The sequence below is a fragment of the Pithys albifrons genome, chromosome 1, assembly GCF_047495875.1.
Source record: "Pithys albifrons albifrons isolate INPA30051 chromosome 1, PitAlb_v1, whole genome shotgun sequence".
Classification (NCBI taxonomy): Eukaryota; Metazoa; Chordata; class Aves; order Passeriformes; family Thamnophilidae; genus Pithys; species Pithys albifrons.
This window is the reverse complement of record NC_092458.1, coordinates 62,773,274-62,787,424: the sequence shown is the minus strand read 5'-3', so window position 1 is coordinate 62,787,424 and position 14,151 is coordinate 62,773,274. Positions and strand designations below refer to the sequence as shown.

The 14,151-nt window shown below is 43.5% G+C and overlaps 1 protein-coding gene across 5 annotated transcripts; it reads left to right on the top strand.

Annotated features, from left to right (window-relative positions):
* The first annotated feature begins 3,487 nt into the window (after positions 1 to 3,487).
* Positions 3,488 to 13,604, top strand: CCNA1 (cyclin A1). 5 transcript variants are annotated; one of them, XM_071571112.1, is made up of 11 exons: positions 3,800 to 3,861; positions 4,099 to 4,247; positions 5,378 to 5,621; positions 5,848 to 5,969; positions 6,687 to 6,910; positions 7,535 to 7,739; positions 8,671 to 8,784; positions 9,435 to 9,568; positions 9,964 to 11,795; positions 12,410 to 12,483; positions 12,668 to 13,604. In XM_071571112.1, the coding sequence occupies exons 2-9, from the start codon at positions 4,119 to 4,121 to the stop codon at positions 10,013 to 10,015; spliced, it is 1,224 nt and encodes a 407-aa protein (XP_071427213.1). In that variant the 5' UTR covers positions 3,800 to 3,861; positions 4,099 to 4,118; the 3' UTR covers positions 10,016 to 11,795; positions 12,410 to 12,483; positions 12,668 to 13,604. The 5 variants fall into 5 exon arrangements, with proteins under 5 accessions (XP_071427195.1, XP_071427213.1, XP_071427187.1 ...); XM_071571094.1 differs by lacking the exon at positions 3,800 to 3,861 and adding an exon at positions 3,488 to 3,512 and having other exon boundaries at positions 12,410 to 13,604; XM_071571086.1 differs by having other exon boundaries at positions 12,410 to 13,604.
* Positions 13,605 to 14,151: the final 547 nt, after the last annotated feature.

Below are 14,151 nucleotides of genomic sequence, written 5' to 3'. Positions count from 1 at the left end.
TGATGTATTACGAATTAAAGTCATGTAGATATCATTCACAGAAGCAGTATAAAGGGGAAACAGATTTTAAATTATATCAGGTGTGCATAAGCAACAGTTTAAAGAAATATGTCCACTGGAAGAAACTGCTTTCTTTTACCTGTAATGTTGTAAATTACAGGTAAATATTATATATAGCCTCAGCTGACAAGCATACATATGGCCCTAACTAAATTATACCAATTAACACTAGATAATCAGTACAGCCTGCACAATTAAGTTGAGAATAAGGGTTAGTTAAGAAAAAAAAGTTATAAACATCTCAATATATTTTCTATCTTTTAGGAGTCAGAACATAGCTATAAACTAAAACTTTCCTAAAATATTTTAGAAAAGCAATTTAGTGTTTAAAACAGTTATACACAGTATACAGAGTATTTATACACAGTATTTCTTCCTTTTTATTTCTGACCTTATTTTGCCTATGAAGTCAACAAAATAAATTATAAGTCTGGTTTTCTACTTTTTCATTTGAGCAAGTGTAGCTTTGCAAAGGTCAGGACATTTGGAAAAGTTAAGGAACAGCAAAAGGAGAAACACAAGAAGATGAGATGAAACCAGGTAACAAAGTACTAATTTAATTGCACCCTTAAAACCTCTTTCAGTTATAGTCTTCCTTGAGTTTCTGGAAGGTGCTGTACAGAGACAATTCTTATCCTCAGACATTTCTTCTCTGCTTAGGAATATAGGCTCAGAAAAACTGGCCATGTTAACCTTTGGATTGTGCTCACAAACTGCTGAAAAGCACAATCTGCCATGAGTCTGAGCTGCAGCAGGGATCATGTCAGAGCAGTACTAACAATTGTACAACATAAAGATGACTGAACTGCACAGTAGTGTAGATTTTCTGCCCCTTTTTATGCACTATTATAAGCCATGCAACACAGACCGTGTCTGTGACTGCCTGCTACCAGTGATATGTGCTCCTATCTGTTAGGTGGTTGGGTGCACAGGACTTTTTCATGTTGGGCTCCAGAGTTATCCAAACTCACTGTTCACTGTGTGCTTTCATGCAGAAGAATAATAGGTAACCTTGGACTTGAGCGCCGGTTTTGGCTTATGCCAAATATCCAGTATAGACAGAGGAAATGTAAAGTGATCTATCTAATATATGTGGAGAGTTGGTGGTTTAACCAAGGCTGGTCTTGGTCTTGTCTGTATGCCATGGCCAACAACTCCTGAGCCCTGGACTAATGTTTTACTTCTTGACCACTTTTCTGATTCCTTTAGTTCAGAAAAACACTGAAACTCAAGATAAAATCTATATATTCTCAAATAATGTCAAATTAGTTTACTGGTATGATAATCAAAATTCACTGCAGTCAGGGGACTATTCACATCCCCAGGAATCACAGCCATGTGAAAGAAGTCATGTTCTTCATTGCTTTGCTACTTTCAGATTGTACAACAAGGTCATGATGGGACCTTGCTGGTCACTGAGTCCAGGCACTGCTCTCGCTGTTAAGGAGTTTTAATTTTTTTAGAAGCTTTCTGAACTCAAAAACTGCTCCCACAGCACATATTCCAGGGTGTTACGCAGCTGTGCATCAAACTTGCTCTGCAGGAGGACTTCTATTGTTGCTTTGCAAGAAAGCTGACTTCAGGAGAGTCTGCGGCACACGTGGACCTGCTGTGAGATTGCTTGGTACACTGGTCTGGAAAAAGCTGACAAATACTGAATGTGGCCTGGCCAAGGTTATTGTAACACTACCTAACCTGTCTGAATGGGTTTTTCTATATGAAATTTGTGTTGTAATTCAATATGAGACTTAGAGGAGCAAGGCTGGGAAGTTGGAACAGTCTTCCATTAAGTGCTTTTCATATACTTACACATATTTATAAGACTATGGCTGTTTTATTAGCAGTGAAGATGATACTTTCCGGCTGCAGGCCCAATAGCTATGTAGGCCAAGCTGAAAGCTCAGGGATTAAAACACACTAGGAACCAAAGGATGTTTCAAAGGGTGAAGAGAGAAGGGAGCAGCTGACAGTGGTTTGATTTGTTGCAGAGGGATCCATGCCCTGGATCATGAACTGAAGCCTGTATAGAGCTTGCTGTGCAAAAGCTGGGAATAAAAAGTGGTCCTCAGAATGGAACGCAGGAGGCAGTGCCTGCTCCCATGGCATCGAGGAAGGGAAGATCCTTTAGATGAAAAAGGCACCACAGGTGGAAATTTCAACCTTTGAAGCAAAAACTGCTAAAAGGAGAAAGAATTAAGGAATTAGGAAAGATTCAAAAAAGAGACAGAGCCCTTTAATGCTGTCTTTTCCAGAGTCACAGAAGAAGCCTCCTTGCCAAGTCAGGAATTGCTCTGACTTCCCTGTCTTCCTAGAAATCATCAGTAAGGCAATGATTACTGCAAGAAGCCCTAAGGAGTCCACTCAGGAAGTCTTCAGTTTCCTCTCAAGCACACACAGGGAAGCTCAGAAGTAAATGATTAATGGCCCAAAGCTTTATTTGATCTGGTTCTACAATTAAGTGGTGACTGGCAAAGCTCACTGGCCTCTCCCAGGTACGAATCTATATTGGGCTGTTTCAAAGAGCTCCTGACAAACTGGAGCTTAGATAACCTCATTAAAAGCTATTTGAGAGGCACTTTGGTTACATTAATGTACTATATGACTACTGAGGATACCCATATGCTGCTCATATATAAAAATATGAATAAGTCATCTGTTGGGTATCCAAGGTTCTTCAGTTATATCTAAATGGAATACAGATATGATGGGCATTTGGATATAAAGGATGTTCACTGACTGAAGATGAATTTAGTAAATAAGTTCCATCCACACACTGGGCTAGGAGTCATCCTCAGACTGAAGTTCACTAGAACCTCCTGATTCTGTTTCATGGAGTTGGTCTCTACCTGGCTAGTCCCCATCCTGCATTTCTGTAGTCACTGGCTCTGACCTAGCATTTGTGCTTCAGGAGCATCCTGAACATTCCAAAACATTTTTTCAGTTTATCAAGATAAATTCTGAAATCTGATTTTGTTCCCCAGCATAGTTACAGCACTCCCAGCAACATAGCTGGTGTTACCCACGAATTCAGCTAGCATGCTGCCTTGTGTCATTATCCACATCACTGGTGAGAAGCTCTGAGGGCACTGGATGAACCTCTGCATTTATAAAGGTCTGCGTTGCCACGGCAGACAGCTGAAACCTGCTCAGACACGAACTCTACAGCCGCGCATCACTTCTGCAATCAGTTGTCCCTTAAGACTTTTATCAAAGTGCCACAGGAGTCAAATCCACACTTAAATGAACTAAAAATCTCCTTTTCCTCGCTCTTTCTTGATAAAAGAAGGACGTCGAGCTCTTCCGACCTCAACTATACCCACAGAGCCGCTGTTGTGGCTCGTACATCCTTCCCTCGCACGCTCCGCCAGTTTAGCAGCGCAGCCGGTGCGGCCGCGGCTCTGGGCGCGGGGGACGCTCTCGGCTTTCGGCCCTGGGGCCACTCGCGGATCCAGGTCCGGTGGACACTTTCGGTCCGAGGGGCACTCGCGGCTCCAGGGCCGGTGGACGCTTTTGGTCCGAGGGGCACTCGCGGCTCTCGGGCCCGGGGGCCCTGTCGGTCGGGCGCTCCGCGGGCGTAGCGCGGGGCGGGCCGTGCCCCTCGGGCCGGGCAGCGCGGGCGGTGCCCCCGCCGGGGTCACCATGACGACCCGGCGGCGCCGGGGCGGGCGGGGGCGGCGCCGGGGGTTGAGCCGCCAGGCTGCCAACGGTTCGCAATAGCCGCCGCCTGCAGCCACCGCTGCCGATAAAGCGGCGCCGGGCCCCGGGCAGGCTCGGCGGCGCAGCGGCGGGCGGAGCCGAGCGGTGCGGTGCGGTGCGGTGCGGTGCGGTGCGGTGCGGTGCGGTGCGGTGCGGTGCGGTGCGGTGCGGTGCGGTGCGGTGCGGTGCGGTGCGGGGGCTCCCTGGCAGTGGGGCGGGCGGGCGAGAGGAAGGGACTGCCCGAGGCGTCACCAAGTATTTATAGTGGTTGAGAGGATTTTGCTTTTCTTTTCTCCCAACTTCTTTAATTTTTTAACATTATTTTTGTTTCTTCTCCGAAAGGTGCAGACGTCGGGGCGACGATGCGTCGTACCGGTGAGAAGAACCGGGCGGGCCGGAGGGAGCCCTGCCCCGCGGCCCCTCGCACCAGCGGCGGGCGCGCCGTGCTGGGGGTACTGACGGAGAACCGGCAGGAGCCCCGCGGCGGCCAGGTGAGCCCCGCTGCCGGCGGCACGGCGGGCAGGCAGGGAGGGAGGGAGGCCGTGCCTGCCCTCCCTCCGCTCCCCGCGGGCCGGGGGAGCTCCCCGTCCCAATGAGGCCCCGGCGCTGGCGTCCTCCCGCCCGCATAGCGGGGCACGCACCGGCTCTCGGGGCTGCAGGTAAAGGCGCAGTGAATCGGGCACTAGTTCGTAAGTGTGAGTGTCCCGACAAACCGTCCTATCCTGCCGGCACTTTCCCGTGGAAATACTCAGAGTAAATAATTCATCCTGGAAGGAAGGTAGACTGGAGCACTTACCCTCTAAGGTGTAGGGGCTGGTTTAAATAGGGCTGTTCACTGAAGCCTGCCCACAGGTCCCATTGGTTTGTGCTGGCCATGCTCCCTTCAGGATGCCAGAGCCTTCAAGAAGCTCAAGTTCATGACAGGTTGTCTCTCTACCTTTCTGTTTCCCGGGCCGTCCTGGAGTCTGTAGGTGTGGCAGGGAAGATGTCACTGTGGTGACTTACAGGACTTAAAATAGCATCTGGTACATGTACACAAAACTCTTTTTTGTTGTGACTGTGTAAAGCTCCTAACTCAGTTCCTGGCATACTTGTAGTAGGTGATGTGGAGGATTAGAACCTGGTCACATGTAGTCCTTAGGTGGTGTGATGCTTAAGCTCAAAAGTTCAAACTTTTGATTTTTCAACTGCTTGAAAGTGAACTTCTGCAAGTGAAGTCCTTCACAGGTCTATGGCAATGCCTGAGCACTTTTGTTAACTTGCTGCACTTGCAGCTGCTCCTTGCCAGAACTGAATGCAGAGTAGACTCTGCACTTGCCAGCCCCATTTAGAGCCGAGCAGAATCCTCATTTTCCTTGGTGATAGGCACTGACTGACTGTGGGGCTGCTCCCCCTGTTCCTAACTGTCACTCAGCCTCCCCCTTTCTGTGAGGAGTCTGTCACAGCAAGACAGCAACAAATGGTACTTCTGAGGCACCAGTTGTGGCTGGTGGCTTTTCCTGTGAACTTCTACATTGTTGGTGTCTGTCAAGCAAGGAGAGTGATTTTCTTTTTTAAAGTAGCACTTGCTATTTTTTTCCTGAGTTGCCCTCCCACAGCATTACTGTGTGCTCTCCTTCAGGATGCTGCTGTTACCAAGCGCTTCTCTGGCTCTGAAAACACCATCCCTTCATCTGGAAAAGATGAAGTGCCCAACTGCATGTTCAATGCTGCATCAAAGCAAGGGTTTGCTATCTACATAGATGATGCAGAAGATAAAGAAAACTACAGCTGCCATGTGTCTGAAGACCTGGAATCAAGCAAGTGTGAACTGGATACTAGTGCAATGACATCCAGTATTCACCTCCTGCTGGATCTGAGTTCAGGTAACTCCTGTTACTCCTCAGATGGTATCCGTAGCACAACCACATGTAGGGTGGTTATGAGTTATGATGCTGGTAAACTAGTGAGCAGCTTAATGTTACGTAAATAACACTTCAATATAACTTGGATTGTGTCTACATGACACACAACGCTTCTGAGTTAAAAATAGCAGGAGGCAGTGAAGAGGTTAATTACACAAATGTCTTGCTGATTCCTACTACCTGTTAGGCTCTCCTATGATAGTGGACACATCCTTTCAGTCCCAGCCTGAAGATCACATGGAAGATGTTGTAACTCTGACTGTGGAAGAGTACGCAGAAGACATCCACCAATACCTCCGAGAGGCTGAAGTGAGTGGCTTCTAAGAAGCTTATAGGTATTTGTGGTCTCTGTGATGGGCTACAATATTGCCGAGATGTATGGCTGCCTCAGGTTAACCCAAGGCTGCCACTGAACTACAAAGGAGAGAAAGCAAATAGTAAGTCATCTCTGAAGGCAGCATATAGTCAGTGATAACATCTTTCAGGATTACTGTATTCCTGAAATTTTCTGCAATTGGAGCATCTCTTGACTCTTTGGGATGAAAAATTCTTGCAAATAGGAGTCAAATGCTGAAAAAATACTAAAGCAGTTTGATGTGATCTCATTGGCAGCTGTCTTTGCTGTGGTAGTAGTTTTTCCTGCTTTCTGCCAGACTAGTGAAGTGCAGTCTCCTAATAGGAAGAGGGGAAAAAAATGTAATTTGTTAATTTTCAGGTCCTTCTGAATGACTCAGTTGTTGGATGGCAAAGGCTCTCTGTAGTCCTGGAAGTCTTTACTGTTTTGCTGCTAATACAGTAGCTTCTATCTATCTATCTCTCTCTTCAATGTAGCAATACTACTTTCTAGTGATGCCACTTGCTGGTAAGTAATACAACTAGCACTATAATGGTAGTTAGTAGTAGTAGTTACTAAGAGTGGAAAAACTTCTACTCCTTTTAGTGTAAGTATAAAGAATGTTAACCAGCTCAGCAATCCATGGTTCTCTTTGGGGTGAGCGTCCTGATTCTTCAACTCTTTCCAAACAGGTAAGATTCAGGCCCAAGCCCTATTACATGAAGAAGCAGCCAGATATCACAACAGGAATGCGTGCCATCTTGGTAGACTGGCTGGTGGAAGTAGGGGAAGAGTATAAACTTCGGACAGAGACTTTGTACTTGGCGGTGAATTTCCTGGACAGGTTTCTTTCCTGCATGTCTGTTCTCAGAGGGAAGCTTCAGCTTGTAGGAACAGCAGCAATTCTTCTGGCTGCGTAAGTGTTTCATCTCCTGAAATCTTGGTGAGATAAAACTAATTTTTTGACTTAGTCTCGTAGAAAAGTAAAGAAAGAAGCTTGCTGTAGTAAGTAGCTTCTCATGATGTCTCGAGATCAGCAACTTTGCCTACTTTGGCATTAGCAAAATTAAACATTTAATGTTTGATGTGAGGAGCTGTAGTGGGGAAACCTTGTAACCATAACAGCAGGAGAGAAAACACTGCTGTGTTAAGCTCCTAGTCTGTAAGGCTGCAATATATTCACAGTTGTAATCTGCAATTAGCCTTCAACTGTTTTAAGTAGACAGGGTAAGCAACATAGTTTTGGAGTGCACGGGTTTGTCTGGAGTGTGTTGTGTTACTGAGTCTTTCCTAATGAAATCTTGTTGCTATTAGAGAGCTAACAATGTGTGCTTGTGTCTAGGCTGATGACTAGGAGTTGCTCTCAACATGAGTGCCCAAATTTGAAACTAAATTGTTAGTTAGCCTGGATGAACAACTGAAATGAGAGCTTTACATAAGTCTTAGTTATATATGCTCATTCTAACATAGGTCCAGCAGAAAGCTTTCTTTGACTATGAATTTCAAGCTGACAAATGTAGCTTCTATATTTATTTTTCAGGAAGTATGAAGAGATCTACCCACCAGAAGTGGATGAATTTGTCTATATAACAGATGATACCTACACAAAGAAACAGCTGCTAAGAATGGAACACCTGCTTCTCAAAGTGTTGGGTTTTGACCTAACAGCCCCAACCATCAACCAGTTCCTCCTTCAGTATATTCAGAGGTGTGGAATCTGTATGAGGACAGAGAACTTTGCAAGGGTAAGAACTGTCTGCCTTTTGAAACTGAGGCGGGGAAAAGTGATCCTTAAAGGAACAATGCTCGCATTTCATGAAACTATCTCAGCAGACAGCAACTGTGATGCTCTAAGATGCTATTTTGACATACCAAGTCTTACCTGAACTGTAACGGGCTTAAAACTGGATGTTTTGTAGCCTGTGGTTTGTGTGCTGAGATTTCTTGATACATGTCTCGTGCAAGTTCTAGGTCTGGCCTGTCTGTCTGGACAGGGATAAATCACTGACAAGGCAGTTATGTGGTAGGAATCTGGTGTTGTTTTGACAGTGCCTGCCTAGCAAGTCTGTCCTGGGTTTGGTGCTACTGCATATTGCCACACAATGACATGGAATATGCCTGTGTAGCTGCATGGCACTTTCCTGGAGTAGGCAACCCTTAGTAGAAATGGTAGACTTACAGTAAAACGTCTGACCTGCTGCTTCTCTTCAAAGGGTATAGGGTGGTACTGTGACCCTACTCCACCAGAGTCTAAGTTGTGCTTCTTAGTGCTGTCCATTTATCCCTAATCTCCAGCTGGGGTCCAGCTATGTAAACAAGAACCTTAGAGGATGGGAAGAGTGTGTTATTTTTGTAATTTGTTATTTTTACAACATGCAAATTTTCTAAGTCTCTATCTGTAAAATTATGTCAGAGTGCATGATGGGACCAGAACTTCAGATTACTGTGTAGATTGTTTAGGCTTTGGCAAAACTTGGTCTTTCTATCCCTCCTGAAATATGCTAAAGGATCTGCTATAAGGTGACAGGACTGGATGCTAATTATGTTTATAGACATGTAACCTGTGCTTTTTTCTATAATACTGAGACTACTGCCAAATTTCAGTCCTTGCTATATTGGACTGATTGTACCACCTAGGCTCATTCTTTTTCAAACATTTGGGATTTTCTTGTTCAGTATCTTGCAGAGCTGAGTCTCCTTCAAGCTGATCCTTTTCTGAAGTACCTTCCTTCACAAGTTGCTGCAGCAGCCTACTGTCTAGCAAACTACACAGTGAACAGATCTTTCTGGGTAAGAGCAGCTGTATGCTAATAATTTGATCAAGTATTTTGTTATTGTATGTTTCATTAGAACTGAGGAGTAGCTGCAAAGTACATTGTTACAAAGGCTGAAATCCTAGGATGAGTAGCAGTTCCTGAGTTGATGGGGCTACCTGATAAAAAAGTCTTAAGTAAACATGAAATATCACACCTCTTCTCTGAAATGGGAGGGACCTCCTTGTCTTGCTCATTTACATCAAGTCTGTACCTAGGGCCTTGCTGATCTCCAAAACTCCTTCCCCAGATACAATACAGGGCTTCCTGGGAGGTAGGGGAGAAATGAATGTGTCTGCTTGAGTGATTACACTGAGTGGCTGCTTTAACACAAGCCTTGATAAGCCTTCCAGCTGTGTTTTGGAAGAACAGCTTCAGCAGAGAGCAGGATCCAGAAGAGATGTAACATGCCTATGCTTAGAGCAGGAGCTTGTCAGATCTCATGGCACCAAGGAAGACGTAGAGTGAAACTGGTGGCAGAATGCGCTTGAATCTTTTTCATGCCTAAGGAATCTAGAGTGAGCACTGATGTGGTGAAAAGTGCTTTCTGCTTCCATGGGAAATGCATCTTCGAGATGACTGCTGACTACAGTAAAGTAACACTGCCTTTTTTTCTCATCTGACCAGCCGGAAACACTTGCTGCATTCACTGGGTATTCATTAAGTGAGATAGTGCCTTGCCTGACTGATCTGCATAAAGCATGCCTTGATGGTCCCCATTGCCAGCTGCAAGCTATTAAGCAGAAGTATAAGCACCCAAAGTAAGTAACCACTAAGCCAGTGTTCTGTAACTTGTAGGCTATTGCAATGGTTTGGCCCAGATCAAGGTTCCCAGGCAAGGCCTGGGCTAAACCATTACAGCTATAAGCACCAGATTACTGGTTTAGCTGCTGGGGCTGGAGCTGCTGTAGCTCACAAACTTATCATAGCGCTCAGCTTCTAGTTTTGAAGCAGAACCCTCTGTCAGCCTCTTGAGGGAAAAACTTCTATGACCAGAAGAGTAATTAATCTGTCAGTACACAGATGCACTGGATAACAATTCTTTCTGTGATACTGCAGGGTGATTCTTCTCTTCTCCAGTGTATTGCATATGCAGGTGATATCTTTAGATTTTTCAGCTAAGGTAATATCTGCAGTGACTGCATTTCTATTCCAGATACCTTCAGGTGTCTCTTCTGGAGATCCCAGCAGTTCTTCCTCTGCAGTAGAGACTGTGGATTCTGGACTTGAAGAGTACCTTGTCCCAGTCAAAAAAGCTGGTCTAATATTTCAAAGAGCACTGCAGGTCATGTGTCTGTAACCATAGTGATCAGAATGGTTTTAAGTTTATATTTTTAATGAGATGTTTTTTAAGGAGAATGTTAGACTATAGCTCTTAACTGATAGCACTTTTAATAAATGTCTTATTGCACTCTACTTCTGTGAATCTTCTGACTCCAGATAATATCTGCACTAACAGTAAGTGAAATGAATTGTGGGGAATTTTCTGGGTTTTTTTGTGTGTGTTGTTTTTGGTTTGGTTTTTTACTAAATCTCTGTAAGCAGGGCTTAGAAGCTAGCTGGAGTGGATAAAGCATGACTTGAACCAACACAGCCTGACATCTCCATAGACACAGGTTGTTTACTGGAGTCTTCCTTGTTTCTTCCTCTTCTATGAGATAAGGTCATGTGGCCATGAACAGAAGCTATTTTCTGCAACTTTTTTACCATACCAGACTGAAAATGTCCACTATGAACTCTGAACATGGTTTTTATAGAATATCATCAGTGTTGAGGTAAAAGTCAGATTTCCCTTTATGGAGGCAAAATAGGGGGATTGCTCTACAGAGTGCTGGGAAAGGGGAGACTGTGGCTGGCAGAGCTTTAGGAACACTTCAAACACTGCTGGACATACTGCACTAGCTAAAAGCTGTAAGGTACTGGAGCAGTATTACTAGGACAGTGGAATTGAGCTACATGGCTCTTGAGTCATACATGTGGTATGGAGTAGTCTTACAGCACAGCTGTCTGAGATGACCCCTTATACCACTGGAACACTGCTGAATTTGTGAAGGGAGTGATGGGACAGAACTATTAACTATCTTAGCCTGAGCTGCTGCACTGTCTTGTGTCCCACTGTTAGTTATTTGTTAGGTAATTTAAAAAAAAAAACAAAGTAACCTCTAAAACAGACTCACGCTACCTTGTGTACTCTTAAACACAGTCCCTGTCCAAAGTAGTTAAAAAAAATCAGTTGGCGATATTGGCCAACATTTAGAGAACTATAATCCACTCATCTAAATGGCAAGGTAAGTCTGAGGCATTCTTTTACTGCAAGAGTTTAAAAATTTCAGTGCTTACTGCTTCTTAAGAGTAAACTGTACAGTGTATTATGTGTTTCCAAGCAAGAATAGGCTTAATGCTTGACATTGGCCCTCAATACTTAGGATATCTGCTGAATTAACTAAAAACCCTCTTATTTTAATTTTAAAACCTGATTATACCAGTGTGTATGTGATGACACTCATAGCTTCAGGGGTTTCACTTCCCTCAATGTGTGTAAAACTTTCTTCCCCTTGATTCCCCTTGTGCAGGTTGATGAGTCCTATGCAGACCCTTGTGTTCCTCCAAAGTGGAGGTATTAGTGGGGAGAGATTCCATTGTCTCAAATTAAATATCCTTTAAGGGAGGGGAGCATTCCGTTTTAATCTAGCATAGGCAGTTAGTGGTCTCTTGCTTCAAACTCTTTCAAGTCAAGTAAATGAATCTGTCTTGATATTTACTGATAATGACAAAAGTGACCAGATACCCCATGTTCATGTCTATGGTATCTACGGTGGGGGCCTAGATTTGTGTATTGTGTCCACGCAGTGAATGTCATGGCTTGTGAATGTATGTCTTAAAGATGGACTACAAACTTCATTCATACCTGCTGCCATCTTCTTTAAAGTAGGTGCCTAGTTACAACAGACTGGTGGATTTCTTGGTTTCCTGTTTCATAAGGAAATGGTGAGTGCACTGAGCAAGAATCCTGCTAAATCTACGTGGATTATGAGTATCAACTTGTTTATGGTGTCTCAGACTGAGCACAAGGTGGCCTGAATCCCCATGTTAATAAGACTTACTCTACTTTAAGTAATAGTGCTTGATGAACTGCAGTTACTGTAGTGTTGGGTATTTTTGAAACCGTAATAAACACCTCAAGTGCAGGACTGTATTCCTGGTGTTACAACAGTTTGAAGGCATTTGTATGGTTATGCCACAATAGTAACATAGGGAAGAGATGAGTTTTGTTCTTGTGAGCAGCCTATGACCACAGTCATGTGTCATGTTCCTGGGCCAACAGATTTGGTGCATCTAACAACGTAGGAGGTGTCTGGGTCTGAATTTACTAAATGTTTTAACATGTGGACTCTTCCTAGAATCCAAGCTTCTATTTTACTTTCTTAGGTTTTACTTACAGCTGCAAGAAGATTAAAATGAGTTGCATTTAACCTCTTTGGTGCTTCCGTTCTTTGGTATACAAATGTGCCTGGTTTGGGATGTTTTGTTTTGTTTTTTTTAAACTATAATGTCTGGAGACTGTGCTTCATCTGCTTTCTTGTTTTGTAACTATTTTTCAGCTCAGCTTTTGACTTAAGTATTCCTTCAGTCCAAAGGCTAAAATGGGAAAACGAAAAGAAACTGAGTCGTTAAGGTGAAGAATCACATAATGCTGCAATGTGAATACTAATAATGAATTTGGGCAAGATGGATTAAATTTTAATTTGTGAGACATTAGAAACTGATCTTGAAGTTGTCTCATCTGGTATGTGTAATAATGGCATTTTGAATGTTCCTGCTCTATTCTCACTTCCTTTTGTTGGATTTGTCTTCTTCAGGTCAAGGAAAAAAGTTTTATTGCTCTTGTATGAGTGAGCTGACTCTTCAAGGTGAAAATGGGTGCTATCTCCTCTCTGATTCAATGTGAATCATCACACTTAACTCTGGCCTGCCCCTGTGGGCTGTTTTCTGCAGATGATACCTGAGATCAAGGAGTAAGAGATGCTCCAGCTGGGCATAATGTGATAATGAACGTGAAATATTGCAGTTTTAATAAGACGAAGTGTTTGAATGCAGATGCAAAAACACTTGAGTACTAAAAGATGTACTGAAAATCAGGTATACAGGAATGTGGATTTGTAAGGAGGGAGATGAAAGCAACCCAAAAGGAAGCTTTTAAAGTTTTCATTGATGTAATGTCTATGCTATACTGAAAAACTGAGAGATACAAAGCTCACAGCCTTGTGTGTTGTTTGAAACAGTACTAGACTTCTTGAAGACAGCCATATCCTGGAAAAGAAATGAAGGGGAATCAAAGACTAAACAGATGTAGTCTCCATTCTTGACCATCCTGCTTAGTGGCTTGTAGGCCATGCCACAAGTAAGACCTCTTGTGTTTTTGTTCAGAAAATATTTAAAGCGTTGCAGTTTTGAAAACATCAAGGCTGTTCATGTTCAGTTAGCTCTGCTGTGAAGATCAGTCTCTGAATGTCAGCATATGTATTTCAAAGGCTAAATATTGACTTTTATGCAGGTCACAGTATCTTCCTCCAGTTAAAGTGTAGTGGGACAATATGCTGAGAGTAAAACCTGCTGCTGAGACAGCAGGCTGAGCACATGCAAGGAGCTTTGAAGGATCAGTCACTACTCTCAGTGGAGTAGGCTGGCACTAAGAATTGTTGAGGATTTTAACTTTGACCCATGATGTTCATTCAAGAAGTTTTTAACAGTATTCAAAACAAATTAAAACCTCTCTAATCTTTATCTAGCAGTTTCTGTCTTATGTTGTCACTTTCAAGAGACCCAAATGTGCTGTGGTTTTATGATCCTGGTTTTTTATGTGTTGCAGTTGACTTTTTTTAACGAATAATTTTGAACATTAAATATTGTAGCTGTCTCTGGTGTCCTGAGAAAGTTGGTTTTTATAGCTGGGGATGTATTATGAATCCATTGTTCCCTTGCAATTTAAAGAAATAAGCAGAACTTGATACTTTGTGGGAAGGTTCTGATTTAAGAACTATGGTCTGTTTGTTTTCCTCCTCTCTGGAGTGAGTTAAGGATGTCTGAGAGTTTAATTAGGTACCTAGAGAGAAGGCTTTAACTGTGTTCAGAACAGGCGAGCTGTTGATTCGTGACTGAACGTTGTCTGCATTGCTGGGAAATCTGGCTGTGTGATTAGTCTGTGTGCATACCTGCTTGTCAGTTCTACAAATGTTTGGAATTGGCACTGATTGCTGAAGTTAGTGCTTGTATTAACCAGTGACCTTGAAGCAGCTTGTGTGACTGCTCTTAAGGATGAGAAAAAGCCAGCAACAACAGCAGT

Coding starts and splice junctions, on each gene's coding strand:
- CCNA1 (XM_071571094.1), top strand. CDS start 4,119: ATGCGTCGTACCGGTGAGAAGAACCGGGCGGGCCGGAGGGAGCCCTGC. Junction 4,248..5,377: donor AGGAGCCCCGCGGCGGCCAG/GTGAGCCCCGCT, acceptor GCTCTCCTTCAG/GATGCTGCTGTTACCAAGCG. Junction 7,740..8,670: donor GGACAGAGAACTTTGCAAGG/GTAAGAACTGTC, acceptor TTTCTTGTTCAG/TATCTTGCAGAGCTGAGTCT.